The sequence below is a fragment of the Pseudorca crassidens genome, chromosome 4 (genome assembly GCF_039906515.1).
Source record: "Pseudorca crassidens isolate mPseCra1 chromosome 4, mPseCra1.hap1, whole genome shotgun sequence".
NCBI lineage: Eukaryota > Metazoa > Chordata > Mammalia > Artiodactyla > Delphinidae > Pseudorca > Pseudorca crassidens.
In genome coordinates this window covers 66,229,982-66,250,811 of record NC_090299.1, presented here as the reverse complement: position 1 = coordinate 66,250,811, position 20,830 = coordinate 66,229,982, and the positions used below count along the sequence as shown (strand labels likewise).

The 20,830-nt window shown below is 40.0% G+C and overlaps 1 protein-coding gene across 6 annotated transcripts in view; it reads left to right on the top strand.

Annotated features, from left to right (window-relative positions):
- ATP8A1 (ATPase phospholipid transporting 8A1) overlaps nt 1–20,830 on the top strand; it is a 235,562-nt gene that overhangs the window by 210,609 nt on the left and 4,123 nt on the right. For all 6 annotated transcript variants that reach the window (XM_067735836.1, XM_067735834.1, XM_067735838.1 and 3 more), the window contains 2 exons: nt 14,060–14,148; nt 15,164–15,256. In XM_067735836.1, coding sequence (XP_067591937.1) covers nt 14,060–14,148; nt 15,164–15,256 — 182 coding nt within the window. The remainder of the gene's footprint in view (nt 1–14,059; nt 14,149–15,163; nt 15,257–20,830) is intronic.

The following is a 20,830-nucleotide window of genomic DNA, read 5'->3' as shown; positions in this document are numbered from 1 at the left end:
CTCTCAGCTTTTAATTACCTAGATAGCATGTAATAATTTATTGGTCACAAGACCAGGCCTTGCAGATAGGGTGGAGCAGTGTTACGATATGAAGGAGTTTCATGCAAGATTACTGGGTTTAGCCAAGTAGCCTGGAGGGAACAAGAACCCTAAACTCTGTCAGATGCTCTTCAATGAGCCAACAGTTGGGATCCCATCCAGTAAAACATGCCATGGGTCAGGGCCCTGACAGTGAATGAGACAGGCACACCATCACGGGTCTTAAAGAAGCTGGCTGCATGGCCACTTCCAAGCCCATTTTGTAAAGAGAAACCTTGTAGAAACACTGAGAAGCAAAGAGAGACATGGATGTGACAAATGCAATGGCCAGTCAGGACATTGGCACACATTTTAAAGTTAAAGCTCTCTTTAGAGTCACTGTGAGAGCTGGCATTGCTTTTTGTAGACACAGCACCCTTTCCTACCATACAGAGCAAATATATATTGAGTCTCTAGTGTATGTGTGTTACGGGCTCTTTGTTAGGCAGTGGAGGATGCAGAGGGTGAACAGAATTGGTCACTTCCCTTAAGGGTCTCATTTTTTTATTGATGAGCTGTTGACGTCATAAATGTGAGGGATGATGTGGTGCACCCCAAGTGCCATGGCAGTGAACAAGGCGTGGAAAGCTGAGCAAAGCTGCTCTTAGTACGGCAGAACTTTGGCTGTTCTCTAGAGTCAGTGCATTCTCGCGTTCGTTCATTCCGTAATTATTTATCGAGTGCTTAATCGGCTCTAGGCACCATGTCAAGGTAATGGGTTAATTAGACAAGATACCCATTAGCGTTCAGGTTGAGAGAAGCAAGGAGAGGGAGAAACAGTCACTGAGTCTGTTAACAAATGACTAAATGTTGAACGACTAAAGATAATTTCACAAAGTGATAGGAAGAAAACAGGATGATATAGTAAGGGACAGGACTGTAATGGCTGCTCCAGGAAGGTGTTTTTGGAGAACAGATGATTAAGCAGAAATTCCAATGATGTGGAGATGCCTTCATGTGAAGAAGAACATTTTAGGGCTGAAGGAACAGCCCGTGCCCAAGCTCGGAGGCAGGAATGAGCCTGGTAGATTCAAAGACTAAAATGTCAGTGTAGCTGGAGCAGAGAGAGTGGGAAAGAGTGCTATGAGATGGAGCCAGTGAGATGGGCAGAAAGCATATCACCCCTATAAGCACAGCGCTCTGGCTCATAAGACCGTACAGCTTGTTTTTGAGTTGCGTGCCAGGGAGCAATCAAAAATGCTCATAAAAGAAACCATGAATGTCACTGTGCCATCTACTTCAATAAAGCTCACAACTGGACACAATTCTTGCATTCCATGAGATGGTAAGGAAAAGAGATCATCAATGAGGTCAAAAGCTGCTTGGTTCCAAGTTATCAGTAAGGCTCCCTAGCATGTATCATGCAAAGCAAGTTATTTTATGGCATATTTTTTTACGTTAAATAAAGAAGTAACTGTGGATTAAACAAGATAGAAACATTTCTCTCTCATGTGAAAAAAAGTCCAGTGGTGTCAGGTAGTTCCAGACTGGTATGGCAGCTGCACAGTCATCCAGGACCAGATTTCTTCTATCTTGCTGCACTGTCAACTTTCGTGTCCTTCTTCGTAGTCCAGAATGGCTGCTTAAGCTCTAGCCATTTTATCAACATTCCAGCCAACAAGAAAGGAAAGAAGGATTAACCCTTTCTCTTTGAAGTTCTTTCCTAGACATTGCCCACCACATTTCCTCTTAGCTTTCATTAGCCAAAAGCTAGTCACATGGCCATACCTAGCTGCAGTAAGAGAGCCAGAGGAACACAGTCTGAGCTAGAGGAGAAGGTGTTCACCCAAGATTCAAGTGGTTGCATCTAAGAAGGGGAGAGGAGATATACTGGGAGGCAACTAGAAGTCTCTGCCATGAAAGTCAATAAATTTTCAACATAAGCCACATGTTAGTTTTTTTTTTTTAACATCTTTATTGGAGTATAATTCCTTTACAATGTTGTGTTAGTTTCTGCCGTACAACGAAGTGAATCAGCTATATGTGGCACATATATACAATGGAATATTACTCAGCCATATATTAGCTTTTATATGTCCATAGGTAAATGGTTTTTGAAGTTTCGAGTTTTTAAAATATAATTTCCTAAAACAGATGGTAATTAGATGACGGAATGGAGGTGTTAGTTAATATTACGGTGGTAATCATTTTGCAATGTATAAATATATCAAATCAACACACTGCACACCTTAAACTTATGTAATGTTATACGTCAATTATATCTCAGTAAAGCAGGAAAATAAATTTTTTAAAGAAAAAACTTCCTACAATCTGAAATATAGGCCATTATGTTTCACAGATTGAATTACTAGTAATCAGAGAATTGATGCTTTATGAGATGGTTTTTAAGAAGATAAAATACAGAGCCATCACAAAATTATAAAACCTTGTAAGAATGATATAACAAGTAAACATACTGAGCATTGAGATAAGGTGCCCTATCTTATACAACTTCTCCAGTAACATCAGAACATTTTAAAATTATAATTCTCATAATAAAAAAGAATATTTTGTTACTAATTTTGTCCTCATTTTTCTGGTACTTTTAAGTTTTTTAAACAGCACAATAAAGAAGATTAAAATAAAACAAAGCAAAACAAATTCTGTTCTTAATTACTTTTACTATTCTGGGAACTATATCCCTAGAAAATAAAGTTTCAGAGCCATACATTTTCTAGTGCTCTTGATTCCTTTTTAGAAGGACTATTTTTGCATGTTCAATTCTCAGTATATAGTGATACACAGTCAAATTTTACTTTAAAAAAAAAAGTTAGCTTCTGATTGATCTAGGTCCCAACTAGCTCTTCCTCCTTTTCCTCTGAACATCTCTTTTAATCATTTATTTCCGGAGGGTGGAGATGCAAAGGTTGTTTTTTTCATCATTCAACTAGATTGAATATTGGTTCTTAGTCCCGCAGGGTGATCACGCCTTCTTCATTTCCTCACCACCACCCAGGAATGTCCAAGGGGAAAAAGAGCACATAAACGCTGTGAACTGGCGTCTGATTTGCATATTTTCTAAGATTTTCTTTGTTTGGAACAATTTGCATATTTTCTAAGACTTTTGTTTGTTTGTTTGGGATAATCCAAACCAAGGGTTTTCTTTGTCTCTGAGTAATCAAGAGCTTCTGGTATAATTGCAAACATATTGGGGTTTATCCAAAACACCCTTCTCCTTAGTTATTTTCTGGGTGTTCTGCTCTATCTACTTTTATGGAGAAAGTAATAATTCATCCCATATAAGAGTCCAATTTAGCTCAATTCAACTGAGATTTATGGAGTGCCTTGTGTCAGGACCTATACCGGGTGTCAGTGGATCAAAAGTTGAAAAAAGAGAGTCCTGAGGAGCTTGAGTCATGAGTAAACCAACAGATCAACAGATCATTAGAATGTAAGACGCTAGTTATTTTGATCAGGACTCGCAGGGGCTAGCAGAGGAGAGGGCACTCAACCCCCCAGGCTACAGTTCGGAGAGTTTAGAAAGGTTTCTTGGTACTGCTGTTCCCCACACTGTGCAGGAAGCCAAGAGAAAGAAGGGCCTTCCAGCTAGAGAGCAGCCCAAGCAAAGAGGGAAGTTGGGGTTCCTGAGGGAGCTGGAACTGAGAAGTGTAGCCAAGACCAGGTCACAGAAAGTTACCCAAATGTATTTACATCATTACATTAAGCCGTGGCAGATTGCAATTCCTTATGAAATACATAGTATTCCAGAAGGTACCTGAGGCCATAGAATACAGATTCAGGTCAGAGGACGTGATATATAAATGCTAGTAATAAGCTAGTGAGTGATGAAGAACATTTTTTATATTTTGGCATGAATATATATCACATAATATAATTGAAAATTTGCAAGAATTCTGTTGAGCTAAAATAAGACATCAAAGACCTTTCTCAGTGATAAGCTCCAGACCATAGAACTTGGCATGGGTATTCCTCTGTCTTTGGGTTTTATCCGAGGGATGTTTTGAGCCTCACTACCCAAGATGTGTAGCCACTGAAGACTTTCAGTGGAAGTTCACCTCTTCAAGCCAAAGTTCGCATGAGCTTGAAATTTCTCTCTGGTTAAAGTGCAGAGTTCACCACTTAGTGTTGACCCAGTTATGCTTATGTACCTCTCAGTTCAACTCCATGCCCGGGTACTATAACGAATTCAGACAGAAAGGGTTAAATTTCTGAGAAAGGCTCCCACAACTTGGAAATCTCTGTCATGCCATGGTGTTTCCCAGGCTTTGGTCACAAAGACACTTTAAGAAACCTTTGCAAGTTTACATTCAAATAACACAATAATATCTGAAAGCAGAGTTGATTTTGATCATCTGATGTCGTTTCCATACATCAGTGGCAGTGTTGCCAGGAGAAGGCACAATTTCGATGCAGTTAAAAGCATTCTGTGGGGCTTCCCTGGTGGTGCAGTGGTTGAGAGTCCGCCTGCCGATGCAGGGGACACGGGTTCATGCCCCGGTCCGGGAAGATCCCACATGCCGCGGAGCGGCTGGGCCTGTGAGCCATGGCCGCTGAGCCTGCGCGTCCGGAGCCTGTGCTCCGCAACGGGAGAGGCCACAGCAGTGAGAGGCCCGCATACCGCAAAAAAAAAAAAAAAAAAAAAAAAAGCATTCTGTGTATATAACATTGATATTTTGCCATTAAAATATAGATGTTAACCTTGTGGGTTTCAGCTTTCAGGGTACTAAAGAGTATCACTGTATCTCAGGCTCAGTGAGTCAGCCTCCCCAGTCCCCTGAGAAAGGGAGCTGGAGTAGGAGATACCATGTGGGTAACTGCGGTGGGATGAGATGGGACTGAAAGTGAAATACAGCAAGAGAGTCTACCTTTTCCAAAGAAACATTCAGCTGATACAGCAGAGACGAAGCATTGAGGAGCAGTAAGGAGGGAAGAGCCACAACTTGGTGGGAAAGGTCCAGAAAGTTTGTATGAAAAGAAACAATACCTGCATAACCTGAAGTTGAGCACTGATTTTTTTTTCTTTTGATGAAAATGATTTCATGAAGAAGATGGTTCCAGAGGAGACCAGAAGGGTTAACTGAAACATAGGAGGAAGCAGGAGAAGTTAAATGATCTCATAACTTGGTAGATGGCTCTGAAACAAAAGAAAAGTGGGAGTTGTGGGTTCTGAGGGTCACAAAACCACATCACAGTACAGATCATCTCTGAAGAGTTGCTCTACCAGGATGTTTCAAAGAAGCCAGAGCCAGAAAGAACAATTAAACTCAGATTCAATTAAACTCTTGGACACCACACCCAACCAAATCCTAAGAAGCACATAACAGGATATACAAGCTATATGTAATATAAGCTTTTGGAGTTTTCTCCAAAACTTGCTAACTCCCTTGGAAAAGCCCTAAATCTCAAAGATAAATAGCCCTCCTACCCCAAAAATTTGAAAGGTCTCATTCACAACAGCAAGGAGAGACTTTAGCCAGATGTGTGTATGGTTAATGGGAAAAAAAACTGGAAAATTTGACAAAAATGAGAGAATATTTTTTAAACGAGTTGAATAAATAAACATACCATGTCTCTGAATAAGAGGATCACTATTAAATCATCACTTCTTTCCATTAGAGAACTGTTTGGGGGAAAAGAAAAAAAAATACATCTTCTCCTTGTGATTGTGATCTAACCTAGGAAAATAATTCTAAGTGCAGAAAAAGGTTAGAGTGTGACTGAAAAGGGCAGCTTTATTATAACTTGTTTAGTTGTACCGTTTAGACAGATACCATTGAGTGTATGTCCCCTCAGATGCCTCCCGACTCTGCAATGTCCATGGTGACAAACGTGTCCACACAGTATTTCCCTAAATTCTTATTCTTCACTTTCTGATCAGCTGGTGAACCGGGAGTAGGAAACAGGTCATAGACAATGCACCCTCCCTCGCCTGGCTAGCTGAAGCCTTGGCCTCTTCCTCTGAATACCTCCCAAATCAGTAAAAATTGATGTTTTTGCTTTTTTTTTTTTTTTTTTTTTTTGCGGTACGCAGACCTCTCACTGCTGTGGCCTCTCCCGCTGCGGAGCACAGGCTCCGGACACGCAGGCTCAGCGGCCATGGCTCACGGGTCTAGCCGCTCCGCGGCATGTGGGATCCTCCCGGACCGGGGCACAAATCCGTGTCCCCTGCATCGTCAGGCGGACTCCCAACCACTGCACCACCAGGGATGCCCCGATGTTTTTGCTTTTTAAATAAAATTCATAATAAAAAGTTTTCAATTATATGGTTAGCTTACAGTCATTAAATAAACTTCTGAAAAAAGAAGGAAAAAAACAACAGCTTCACAACCCAAAGGTAATCCCTGTAAACATATGAGTCCAGTCTTTTTCTATCCTTAATTTGTGTACTTATCTTTGATTAGATAATTTATTCTTTTGACAAATATATATCAAAGGACTAGTCTAGGTTCTGGAGATACAGCAGTGAACAAAAGAGAAAAGGCCTGCCCTCGGGAGCGTATATTCTTGAGAATAAAGAGAGAAACAAAAGTACATTCTAGAGCGTGCGGATGGTAAGTGCTGTGGAGCACTGTAGTGCAGGAAAAAAGCTAGAAATTACTGCCGTGGCGGTGTGGTGCTGCTTTAGGTGCAGTGGCCGTGGGAGATCACTGCAAAGATGACCTTCGAGCAGAGACCGGAAGTGGGGTGAGGAAGCCCTGAGGCCGCCAGCAGAAAGAATTGCAGGCAGGAGAGATGGCCAAGTGCTGAGACACTGAGGAGGCCAGAGTGCGGAAGCAGAACGAGGGCAGGAGGGAGCGAGTAGTAAAGGAGCTAGAGGGATGGGGCAGAGCATCCCTGGCCAAGAGACAATTGTAAAGATGCGCTTAGACTCCCGAGTCCCTGGAGGGTTGAGCGCAGTCACAGTCTGGCTTTTTAAATGATTGCTCTGGGTGCTGTGCTGAGGATAGATTGCTATGGGAACAGAAGGAAAGGCACACATGAAAAGGCCGTTGGGGGGGTAATCCAGAGGAGAGAGGTGGCGGAGCATGAGGCATGGGGGAGGGGCTGTGAAGTGGGTAGACTCTGGATTTAAGGAGAAGGGAGTTTTGCCCTTAGAATCTCTTTAATTTTTTTTTTTTTTTTTTTTTTTTTTTTTGCATTTTTTGCGGTACGCGGGCCTCTCACTGTTGTGGCCTCTCCCGTTGCGGAGCACAGGCTCCGGACGCGCAGGCTCAGCGACCATGGCTCACGGGCCCAGCCGCTCCGCGGCACGTGGGATCTTCCCAAACCCGGGCACTAACCCGTGTCCCCTGCATCGGCAGGCAGACTCTCAACCACTGCGCCACCAGGGAAGCCCCAGAATCTCTTTAATTTTTAAATTTATTTGATACAATATATATGACTTACTGTTTATCATTTTAACCATTTTTAAGTGTACTGTTCAGTGGTATTAAGCTCATTCACAGTGTTGTGCAGCTGTCACCACCATCCACGTCCAGAACTTTTTCATCTTCCCCACCTGATACTCTAGACCCATCAAACAATAACTCCCCGTTACTGCTTCTGCCCAACCCCTGGCAGCCACTATTCTACTTTCTGTCTCTGAACTTGATTACCCTAGGTACCCCTTGTAAGTGGAATCCTGTAATATTTGTCCTTTAGTATCTGGCTTATTTCACTTAGCGAAATGTCTTCGGGGTTCATCTATTTGTAGCCTGCGCCAGAACCTCATTCCTTTTTAAGGCTGAATGACAGCACATGATATTTATAAGCCACATTTTGTTTATCCATTCATCTGTTGATGTTTCCACCTTTTGGTTATTGTGAATAATACTGCTATAAACATTGATATGTGGATTTTTTTTTTTAAATAGAGCAGATCAGATTTACCAATGGATTGGAAGTGTGGTCTGAGAGAAAAAAGGAGGAAAAGCAAGTTTTTTGGCCAGAGCAGCTGGAAGGATAAAGTTTATATTTGCCGAGACAGGGAAGACTGGGGTTTTATATTCTTTTTATTTAACGTAGCAAAATAGTCACGTTGTGTAGTTAAGAAAAGTCTTCATTAATGCCGGTATGAGACCTTCCTTCTCTTCCTGCCCATTCTACATCCCTTCCTTGCCCCCCCCCACAAAAAAATTGTTACTTTTAGTTATCATACTTTCCCTGGATTTGCCAAAATATTTCTGTTGATTCAAAAGGGAGATGGGGAAGGTAATTTAACATACTTAGCTTTTAATGCATGTCACTCAGCCTTTGTAACAGATAAAATGACCTCTATTGGAAAAGGATGGTTAGGGAGCTGAATCAAGCCCTTCTCCTCTCTCCCCAAATCACATAAATATCTAGTTATAACTGCTCCCAGAATAACTCCATGCCAGAGCACAAGAAAGCCAAACAACATCTCAGGAATATAGTCCCAAGGCTCTGGTGTTTTTTGACCTTTAATCGCTCTAAACACTAGGTTGTAAGAACTTATTTATTCAACAATTATTTATTGAACACCTGGCTGGTGGTTAAGCACTTGGGCTGTAAGAATTCATCAAGATATATTTCTTCCTCTTACAAGGATTATAGTCTGTAACTAGAAAATGGGTAATAGTTACCACCAAAGTGGAAGCACAAAGTAGGGTCAGCTAACCCAAGTCTAAGGAAAGCAGTGACATCTGATGTGAAAACTAAAGAGCAAGCAGGAGTCACAGATACAGGGTCCAAGGACGAGAGTAAGCTTGGGCAGATTCCAAAATCTGAAACACTTTGTGAAGCTAGAGATGGGGGCTGGCTTGAGAGATGTTGTAGGGGACGTAATCAGAAGTCAGGTAGGAAAGGTCATGAAATCATATTACGGATTTTTGTACTCCATCCTGAGGGTGGTATAAAGCCACTGAAAGGGTTTAATCCAAGAACTGCTCAAAGCTAATTTGCACTGTGGCTCTGGCTGTAGTGGGGGGACTGGCTAGAAGCAGAGCAGGACGGGAGTCACCAAGTCCACGCCTGAGGCTATTAGGAGGACAGGCAAGTTTTGGACTGGAGTAATGGCAGCAGGGTGAGCGAGAAGTAGGTGGGTCTCAAGATACTAAAGCACAACAGAACCTGGTGATAAAGCAGATATAGTATCAAGAGGCAGTTCAAGAATAGAGCCCAGCTTCCGTCTCAGGCAGGTGGTGATGAAGCTATTCCCTGAAGAGATTGCACGAAGAAAGAGCAGGTTTGGGAGGAAGACAGTGTGTGTTCAGTTGGGGAATGTATTAAGTTTGAAGTGCCTCTTTGACATTCAAGTTCAGAGCTGGCTGGTCTGTGTTTGAAGCACAGGCAAGAGATCTAAGCCACAGGGAGAGACCGTGACTGATCCCCATGTAGATAATAGAAACTTCCAACCTTCCCAGGGAGTGTGTGTATATGATAACAGAAGGCTCCTGAGAGAATGCCAGGATAGTCTACCTTTCCCTTTATTCAGGACTTGTCCAAACAATCAGCTTCCTAACAATTACACTCTTCGAACAGCATCTTTAATAGCTTGGACAGTATTATCTCATATAGATGTACATTTACTTAACCAGCCACGTAGTTTTTCCTGTTAGTTTTCACTGATGTTTTACTATTTTTAAAAAAACGCACAATGAATATTTGCATTCCGCAAAATTAGTTCCTTGGGATGTTAGAAAGCAATATATAGGAAAAAGTGTTCCATGGTCGATAAATGTATTTTGGAAACCTTGATTTTAAAAACTCTTCAGTAGGTTCTTTACTGTGATTTCTCAAAGCCTTAAACACGCTACTCTGCCCTGTGACTCTCCAGGAGGGGTATGCTGTGGTTTGTTTATACCTTTACTAAGCCTTGGGCCATGACAGGCTTTTGGAGGGAGCGCTTGCAGGACTAGTGACCACAGAACAGTTTCATAGGATATTAACCTGTATGTAAAAGCTGTACCAGATTTCAACACATAGTCCCAGAAGTTGAATTATCAAATTAACAGGAATGCATGTTTGTGTTCTTGATGCACATGTCAATTACCTTTCCCAAAGGCAAGTACATTGCTGATGGGAATGTAAATTACTCCACATACCTGTTTCACCATACCTCCGCACTCCCCCAAGTGTGATCATGAATTGTTTAAATCTGATCTAATTTGGTAATGTTTCTGTGACTACAGAGAGGCCCAGCATTTTTCCATGTTGTTGATTACTTGCTGCTGCTTTTGTGAATACCTTCTCAGGTCTTTTGCCTATCTGTTGGAATCTTAGCTATTCTTATGAAGATAAGTGGTCTATTTTTATAATCAGGTTTTAGTGCAGAATTTCATATACTTATGGCAGCCATTTTCCCAAGTTCTTATGTATCATTTATTTTTTAGTTAAGTTCTTTTTGAACACGTGGAACTTCTCCATTTTCATGGGTCAGTTCTTTAAAGCATTTCTTTTTATAGCTCTTTTCCCACTGTTTTTAAGCTTAGAAAGTCCTTTTATAAAGTTTTATCTAGACACTTAATAATCACTGCTTGTTTTTTTGTTGTTGTTATTAACATTAACTCGTAACTCCTCTGGTATTTATATTATTTATATTAATTTATCTTGCTGCCCTCCCCCCCCCGACAGAAGAAACTAACCAAGTTTTACGGCACTGTTTTCTGAATTTTCCCTTCCAAATTAATATATTGTGCCCATGCAATCTTTAATAATTTTTATGAAAACAATTTTATCTCCATTTCCTACATTAGCAAATTGAGATGAATGGCAATTTATTAGGGTTCAGTTACTCGGCCAGTTTCAGTCTTGAGATGAGTATATACTGTGATGTTAATGTGATGAAAACCATGACATTTATAAACTTACACTTAATTTGATGTTGTGATAAAAATTTCCTTCCTTGAAGCTCATGGGAGAGATTACTGAAAAGAACACAAGACTCGAGTGTTTAAAGGAATTTGAAAATTAAAATGAAGAAAGGAACGTTTGTTAATAATCAGTGGTAGTAATAAAAGCAGCCACTTTATAAACATTATTGGTTTAATTCTTACAATCCACTTTACAGCTGAGGAAGCAGAGACCCCGAAGTTACTCCCTCCATCTCTGAGAGCTGGGACAGGCAGAGCCACCACCACTTCCAGGGCTGTTTATCACCAGCCCTGCTCTAGTTGGGGTCCGCGGATATAGTTTTAGGACTCCCCAGGGAGCCTTCTTATTTAGATAGTGTCTGTACTTAAGCGAAGAATCAGCATCCTAGTTCCCCACTTGGACATTTATAGGGTAAAAGGAGGGACAGACTTAAAAAGTGCATTGCTGAAAGTTTGTAGGCAGGTAGCACATCGAAATTCTCTCCTCCAAGACTGAACATGGGAGACACTGCAGGTGAAAAAGTAAGTGTTCCTCTCTGTGTGGGAACGTGGGTACCAAGGGGTCACCTCACTGTGGGTCAGAAGGTAAGCCCTCTTATCTGCTCAAGCCCTTCGGCTTAGCTAACTGCACATGAGCTAGGAATTTCTCAAACGTTCTTTCTCTGCAAGTTCACAGGGAAATTTCAAAACAATTCCTCATTCCTCTGCCGCAGCTTGCGTTTTCAGGCAGTGATGGTTCATTTTTGAAGCCCGCGTGGCCCGATGCTGAGACAGCATCGCTCTGCAGACAAGCAATTGTTTGTTCCCGGAGCGGGACCTGTGCCCTCAAGTGTACTGGCTTTGCAGCTCCCTGGGCTGATCCTTTCTCAAGTCCCCCGGGAGGCACCTTTGTGGCAGATTCCATTTGGTTTCAAAGGGCCTCGAGGAGGGGCATCGGGGCTGCTTGGCGTGGCCCCCCAATCTCCCATGTTAGGAGCGACTTGCCAGCCGCTGGCGGAGGGAGCGCGAGCCCGGCCCCGAACAGGCGGCTCCTGACCCCCCACCCCCATTGTCTGCGGGATCGGGCGTCTTTTCCCAGCCGACCTGCCTGCGAGTGGAGAGATGTGAAAAGTTAGAGACAAAAATGGTCTCTACAGAGTGAGGGGGAGCTTTCTTGTACAGAAAGGAAGGAAATACCTCTGTGGGATTTTATTTCCCCCCCCTTCTTCATCCAAAAAATACAAAGAGGCTCTCTGTCTTTAATGCGAATGTCGGCTTTAAATCTTTTAGGTTTGGATTAACTCTGCAAAAGAAAAAAAAATCTGACAGGCTTTCAGATATGACGCAGAAAAACTTCTTTCCCTTCAATGCATGGCGTTCATTTGCAAAGCCAAAGGCTGGTGGACTGAATAGTGGGCGCCAGTCTCCCCGTCATAGTTAACATTACAATGGTCAGAATTAGCGGCCTCCTTCACCACCAGTGGACATTTAATACAGGGTGGCAAAGGCGAGAATAAATCTTTCTTCTCTTGCCCCCAAATTAAAAGAGATTATAAAATTAAGCCAAGTAAAAGAGGCATTTTCAGTTACATGACTTAGAATCTCATCTTACCTTTTTCCCGTAGAAGGAAAAAGAAATGTGCCATTTTGCAGTCATTACCTAACTCAAAAGCTTCCTTCCAACTAAACAAAACCCACTGACTTGATGGACATTTCCTATTACACAGTTATTGTTGGTTTTCACTATTGAGGATGTCAGCAAGCATGTCGAAGATCATGTTTTGCTTATAAAATAAAATGACTTTTATGTGAATATCTTTCGTCTTGGTGGTATCTACAATGTGGGTGCTATTCCATTGAATCCACGTGGCAACATTTACTTTCTGAAATTTTGGGTAATAGCATGTTCTTATTTTAACGTTGTGTTCAGAGCTGTGTCAGCCTAGATAGAGGGAAACCTGAGTATCCTTGTACCAAGAGTCCGTATCAATAAGCTTGTGTTAATGTAGAAAAAATTTTAAACAGCAGCTCCTGGTCTCCAGTTGAGAGTCAAAATGAATAGGTAATCTGAAACACAACTTAAAATTAGTAATCTTTGTATTTGATAAGGATTGATTGATTAGGACTGTTTATGTGTAATTGTGAACCTGCCTATACGAATTAAACTCTAAATCATTTTTAATTCCTGACCTGGTTAAAAAAAAAAATTTCTTGCGTGAGTTTTAATGGGATGTAAATGTGTGTGCGTTGGTTGGCTACTTCAGAATGGAGTTATAACAATATGTCTATGGATTTAAATAGGTACTGCAAATTTATTCTTGATAAACAAATAGACTCGAAGTGAAGCAAAATATCCCTTTTGGTTTTATTATATGACACTATCCCTTTTAAGCTCTAGTAATCTAATTACATTATAAAGGGATTTTTTTTATTATAATCGCAAATAACTAATAGAATTTGTTGATTTTTATTATAGAATCATTTTCTTTGCAACCCCAAAGGCTCTGATATAGCAATTTGGGATTTAATACAAAGGAATGCTTAAAGTTATTTTAATACATTTTTATTTGGGTTTTACATACTAAACATTTGGCTTGACTTTAGCAATAACAGGATGCACCGAAACAAGTTATGTAAATCTTTGAACAAAAATTAATATTATTCCTATCTAATATCAAATTGTTATTTTTCATAGATTCCTTAATTAATTTGTTTATACTGTATTCATGATTTATCTGGATGATCTTTTAGTATCATGCAATATTTTAGAAAAGCAAATTTTTATGTGCCAGCAATAGTAAATGTAGCTTTTAATTAGGATTGATTTTCCATGTTGTATTATAAGAGAATTTAATCCAGTGTATGTTTGAAGTTTGCTCAAAAAGATAAATTTTTATATTCTAAGTTATAAAAGAAGGTCAAAGTTTATTACTCCATTGTTTTGATCACAGTAATAAAAATTTCACATAAAACTATGAAAAGATTTGGCACGTGATAAAACTTTGTTGTATTAGCTACTTGAAGGAAAAAAAGAAATGTAGAAAATGCATGTTTTAATACATTTGGCTTTTAATTCCAAATATTTCACAAGTGTGAATTCAGAGTTATTGTGTACTCTCTTGCAGAATGAGATTCTTAAAATTATTTTACTTGAAATCATATGAAAACTAAACATGAATGATGTGTTTCTTGGTTTTTAAAGTAATACTGTTTCTGATGCTTTTACTCAGGCAGCCATGTTGTTCAGTTCCGGAGTCTTTTGGACAGGCCTGTTATTTATCCCTGTGGCATCTTTGCTTCTTGACGTGGTGTACAAAGTGTAAGTATAATGCTCAGTTATGTCATTAACAACACAGATGCATATTAATCCTCAGATTTCTCTCGTTGTAACATTAACTCTAGTGTAGAGCTTACAGAATAGGAATTAGTAATATTAATTCTACATAAAGAAGAAAGGAGTGATTGAAGAATTAGAAAACTAAGTTAGTTTAAAAGAGCGAACAGAAGTAAAGCAGGTAGCTTCAATTAACATTTTTGTTAATCAGCCTGAAAAACCCGTTCAAGGTAGAAGAAAAAATTCTTTTACCTCCAAATACATATATATATAAATTTTACTGAACAGTAGTTGTGAAAGGGAATTTTTGCTTGCCTGATTCTAAACATGCATAAAACAGGATAGAAGAAACTACAACTTTACTAATCTTTCTCAAGGATTATAAGTTTTAAAGTGTCCTCTCTTCCCACAAAAAAGATATCATTAATGTTAGTTAATGTGATGCTTATTTAATAACTGAGAGTTTTAATATTGTAAACGTAAACGATTTATTTTATGACTATTGTTTCTATAATTATATTAATGCCCAGAATTGCTGTAGTCTTTTTTTTTTTTTAATAAATTTATTTATTTATTTTTGGCTGTGTTGGGGTCGCGGGCTTTCTCTAGTTGCAGCGAGCGGGGGCTACTCTTCGTTGCAGTGCGCAGGCTTCTCATTGCATTGGCTTCTCTTATTGTGGAGCACAGCCTTTAGGTTCGCGGGCTTCAGTAGTTGTGGCACATGGGCTCTAGTGTGCAGGCTCAGTTGTGGCACACGGGCTTAGTTGCTGCGCGGCAAGTGGGATCTTCCCAGACCAGGGCTCGAACCCATGTCCCCTGCATTGGCAGGCAGATTCTTAACCACTGCGCCACCAGGGAAGTCCCTACTGTAGTTTTTTAGATTCTATGGAAAAATTGCTTGTACACTGGTTACTGTTGTACTTAGCAGCAGCATGATCAAAACTAGTTTCATAAAGTCTTAAATCTTCACACGAATACTTCTACCCTTTTTTTTTTGCAGTATCAAGAGGACTGCTTTTAAAACATTAGTGGATGAAGTTCAGGAGCTGGAGGCAAAATCTCAAGACCCAGGAGCAGTTGTGCTTGGGAAAAGGTAAAATATGACCTGAATATGTTCTTTTCCAAGTGAACTTTAAATGTCTTTTGCTAGTGGTTGGAAATAAGCAGTTAAACGTGTTTATCTGTTAACGTGGAGCTAGCAGTGTCACTGACAAATTTTGCAGTCAGAGAGATGCAGATTCAGATCACATCTTTCTTCACTAAGCTGCAGGTGACCTTAGCCAAGTTGCTTAGTGCTGCTGAGCCTCAATTTTCTCATCTATACAATGGGAGTGATAATACCTCCCTCATGGCCAGTTGTGAGAATTGCATAAAATACTGTGGATAAAGCAGGTGGCTTGCCATCTGGTGCTTAATGAGCACTCAATAAATGGTAGGTACAAATAGTGTTTATTATTAAACTGAAAAAGAAAAAAAATAACACAGTAGAATATAGTCAAAATCAGAGCTTGACATAAAGTCAGCTCTCCCACAGTTACCTTTGTGGTTCAGTACATTGTTAGGAACTGACCTGGGCATATGTCTGTCATATATGAAGTCAGTTATGTCTTCCAAGTCCTCCTTACCGCCCCCCGCCCCGCAAAAAAGCAAGGTTAGAAAGCTAATTGAATTGACTAAATTTCACAAAACGTTATAGAAAAGAATTTAAACTTATATGAAAGCACTCTGTGATACACCACAATTATGAAGAAAATACGAGGAATTTATTCTTTCTGTCTTTCATCACACTAAAGTGAGCTAAAGTTTTGTCTCAACCATAGGAAACGTTTTGCCCTGGTCTGTGTCACCTTCATCGTGGTTCACTGTTGTTAGTCAATTTGACACAGTGGAGTGTCAGACTGGGAACTCAGGCTGAGACCTTGGCTTCCAGCCCTCTCGTGCTCTCATTAGGCCGAAGGAGCACGTCACACGCCAGTCTGTGCCTCTCTTAAAAATAACAGCACTGGCATCTGTGGGGCGTGCACCACGTGCTGGCTGCTGCACTCCTCACTTCACAGGTACTATTGCATTACACTCCTGCAACGACCCTGTACAAATCCATCATCCCCAGTTTTTCCAGATGAGGAAACCGGGGCTTAGACAGACCAGGTTCTCAAGGTCAGAAATGACCACGCTGGGCCTTGAGCCCATGTCAGTTGATTCTAGAAACCCTGTTGCTAACCATGCACTATTCTGCCTCCTGCTGCTGCTTTTCAAGAACGTAGGATGGCAGCAAAACTAGCCTGCCGCTAACATGACAGTTCATAGCCTCTCCGAGTCGGTGTCCCTGTGTACCTGATGGGCTGCTACCTTTGCGGTTACAGGTGTAGCTACTCCTCCCTCCACCTTCTCCTCATCTCTTCCCTTCACCTCCAAGTCAACATCTATTCTATTGCCTTTCATAACTAGTTCCTCAGTAAATGTTTTTTCCCTCTTTCACTCTAGCTGTAAAAAGGATGTGGTAAGAGTTCTAGCTCACAAAATTGTGAACCAAAATATTTATTCACAATTATTAGGGAAAGTCTACTGATAGCATTGTTACTACCCTTAGTAAATTTCTCCTATTTGTATGTTAATAAAACCTACGTTAAGCCCCTCCATGTGATACTGGTTTTCCATCGTTTATAGTATATCGGTGACTTCAGCAATTCATAAGTCAGGCTGAGGGTTCCCTGTGATGACCTCTGACCTCTGGGTCCTAAAGACCTGAGTCTGTGATGTGTGTAGTCCCTTACATTAAATAAGTCAGAGAACCTAGAAGGAAAGAAGTGAATTCCGCCGTAACTGACAACCAGCTTCTCCAAGAAAATGCATCTGATAAATTTCCTGCTGCTGCTCAGCTCATTTGCCTAAAACAGCTGTTCAGCTTTTCTTAAGGACTCAGGACTAAGTTAGATGTTAGCTGAATACCCCAGACAAAAACCCCTAGTACAGTAGGGACCCTGTGTTGCCGTTGCTGCCAATCGGTGAAGAGAAGGATGGCGATGGTCAGTGCGGCATGGTGTCTCCCTGCTAAACGGTAGCTAGAGGAAGGGGGAGAAAAAGATCTGTGAAAGGGGAAAAGTAGCAACTGGTTGGAAAAGTCTTAACACCAAACTACATTCTAAGGCAGTTTAGAAATTGTCAGATAGATTTTATTGATAGAACTCTTTCAGAAACCTTGGAGAATAAGACTCATGTCAAATTTCAAAAAACTAGCTAATTTCATCTGCATTTTTCAAAGAGGAAGAAATAGTGATTTCTGTGTATTCTAGTGATACCAGGCTTCCCTGAGTGCCAAAACACCACATTATTTTACGCCTCCCGGTCTCCACACATGCTGTTCCTTGTCTAGAGCTGATACCCCTTACAGACTGGGTAATCCAATTCCTAGCTTTCAAAACCCAGTCCAAATGCAATTCCCTCAGCTTTTCACAGGTAAAATCAATTCTTATTCTGCTATCTCTGTATCTTGTTTGTTCTTCTGTTTTTACATTCATTGCATTATGATATAGTGTATTTGTTCGCCCTATGCTTGTTCGTCTCCCCTACTAGACGGAGCTCCTTGTAGGAGAGGCCTCTGTCCTGGTCTTAACTACAACCCAGAACCGGCCACAGAGCCAGGAACATAGTAGCACTCAGTCAATATTTGTTGAGTGGGTGAATGTATGGCCAAGAGAGTTAACTAAGGAATGAATGAACGAACGAATGAAAGGGTGGGTGAAAGGATAGTTGAGTAGTGGGGTTGACCTGTGGGTAATTAAATTAAAATGTGATAACAAGAACATAGAAGTATATAGGTTACACTTCCCAAACTAGTAACGCCTAGCGTTAATGATTGTTTACTTTTTTTGTCATAGAATGATGCAATTCTTAAGAAAGATCTTGCGGGTTGATCATCCCAATTTTTTTAATCTTCACTAAGCACTACTATGAAGTCAACCTAGATGTAAAATGAAAGAGTGTCAGAGAAACTATAACTTACTTGTAAGCACCGTATCCAGATTAGTATTTATAAGAATTTATTTCTCATCTCTACTCATTTTCAAAAATTGGAACGCCTTGGTTAAAAGAATTAGTCCTTTTTATAGAAATAGTATGCCACTTATCATAATTTCCAGCAAATTAGATATATTTTAATTTTACATCGAAATTTTGAGGAAAAAAGTATGTTTCATCGTTTAAGTATATTGCTTTTGAGCCATGGGTTATGGTAGAAATCAGTTTAAGTCTAAAAAATTGGGAGAATAAAGCCAAACCTTATTCCTAATACTGTGTAGCCATGGCTTATTTTTGTGTGTTAAGAAAATGACTTTAAGCTGTGAAATCCTGTTCTTTGCTTTTACTTTTACTTTCTTTGCTCCAACACTAGGGAGCCAAAACATCTTCATTCCCAAAGTCCAAAAAGCTTTGAAATTCAATTTTTTCCATAGGTTTCTAGCAAAATTTGCTGGAAAAACCAAAACAATTTGTACTATAAATATAAGGACATTGATCGTGTTTATTTTTCTACAATGTAATATTCCTGTATTTTATAGCAGGAATATTAATTTTTGGAATATGGGCCTCTAAGATGCCACTTGGGAGTATTACATCTACACATTGTGTGTAACATATTACTTTTTCTAAAACAAAACAAAACAAAATGTGAATTCAGAATCCCAAAGATTTAAAGTAAGGGGTTGTGGACAATGGGCTCATTAGAGACAGGGCAGTTATTACTGGATACCTTTCACGTGTGTGTGAAGCAATGCATCTTATGGTAAGGCAGTATGAATAATGAGTCTCATAATTTTTTGTATCTAACTGTAGACATTAGCCAGCATATCATCATCAGCCGTTACTAAATAGAATTTTAGCCCAAGATCTTCAGGTCAGTCCTTATTAATTTGTCCATCACCACTGTGTGGCCCACAGCCTTAGCTTTAAAAAAGACAGTAGGGAAGTATGGATGTCAGATCATTTGGTCATGGGGGTGGTGATGGTGTTCTCTCCCAGCTTTTCTCTGTATTGTTTATCTTAATGAAAAGCAATTTTAACATTGCCCCAGAACTAATAGAAAAGAAACTATATTTTTCAATTTTCACCTGGGTTTTATATCAGGATTACATAAATTTCTTTGAGGCTGGGGCAGAGGCACGGGGTCGGGGGGGAGGTGATTAGGATAGGAGGACATATCAAATGTTTTCCCCCAGCCTACTCTCATCCCTGTGATAAGGGTTCCATCCAACATTTGTAAAGAAACGTGACAGAACGATGAAATACCTCCTCCAGAGCAGAGATTACTTAGGCTTCTTATATTCATCGTTCATCTCCCCACCACCACTGCCTACTACAGGACAGCTGTCGTATGCTATGCACTAAAACATTTCATGAATGAATGAAAACAGCTTGGCAACCCAATAAAACAACAAATGCAAATTGACCACTCTTCAAAGATAACTGAAAATACCTTAAGACAACATGTTCCAGGACAGTAAATGAGTTTTTACGGTTTTTTTTTTAGTATTTCTAAATGAAATTTTATTTTAAAACGTGGTATATTTCCACCTCACCTCATCAGATATCTAAGTTGCAGCATTTTAACAGGCTTGGAAATAACGTAAGTGGTAATTGTGTGATTGCATTAAATAAATCGAAAATTTACATAGCTTGGTATGTACATGAAAGACCCTACAAATTGAGTAAAACTACTGAACGAGAGTTGTGAATAAGATGTGGTTTTAGTTAGAAGGCATCCTAGAGTCTTTTTTTCTCCTCACACTGTGTTAAACTGTTCAACAGAAACTAAACTTTTAACATGTCTATTAATATTAACATGTTACCAGTATATTTTATAATGTGGCTTGATAGTGATATCAGTACCCATAAACCTTGATGGTACAGAAACTGCATAACTTTGAAATGATGAGTAGTTCTCCAAAAGTGGGATAGTACTAGAGAGATACAAATCATCATCAGTTATTATTTATTAAGCACCCTCCCATGAACGGCATTTATATTCTGAGGAGGGAGTTTTTGTTCTATCAAGAGGTCCAGCGTAGCCAAGGCAAAAAGCAAAATACACACCAAAAAAACCTAGTAGTTTTCCTAAGGAAGTGGAGTGAGGGGCATTATAAGTTAAAACTCATGTTCAGCAATAGACTTCTTGTTGAGGTAATGTTGAATATAAACCAAGGCATCAGAAATGGGCCTCACAGAGTATCTTTTGTTTCGTGATGATCTCTGTTCTAGTTGGGGTTTTTTAAATAATAAATTCCGTGGGATCTGGGGGATGGTAAGGGTGGGAAGAACTAGTGCTTCTAAGTGTTGAGTGGTTCCTGAGTACCAGTAACTGTGGTTGAAGCTATACAACTCCCTGAATCCTCCTGTCAGCCCGAGGTTAGGAATTGTCCTGTTCTCCATGAGATGTCCAAGAAAGGTTGCCTAAGGTGACCCAGCTAATAAGTAACAGACTCAGAATTAAACCAAAGTAAGACTGCAAAGCCCAGGCTCTTTCCACAGTAGTGTGCTTCTTTCCCCAGAAAGAGACTTTTCTCCTTTTTTTTTTAACACTAGACATTAACTTGATGTAACAGCTGAGTGATAAACTAGCCTTATATGAACCGTTACAAAACAAAATTACATTATCTCATATATTTAGGTTGCC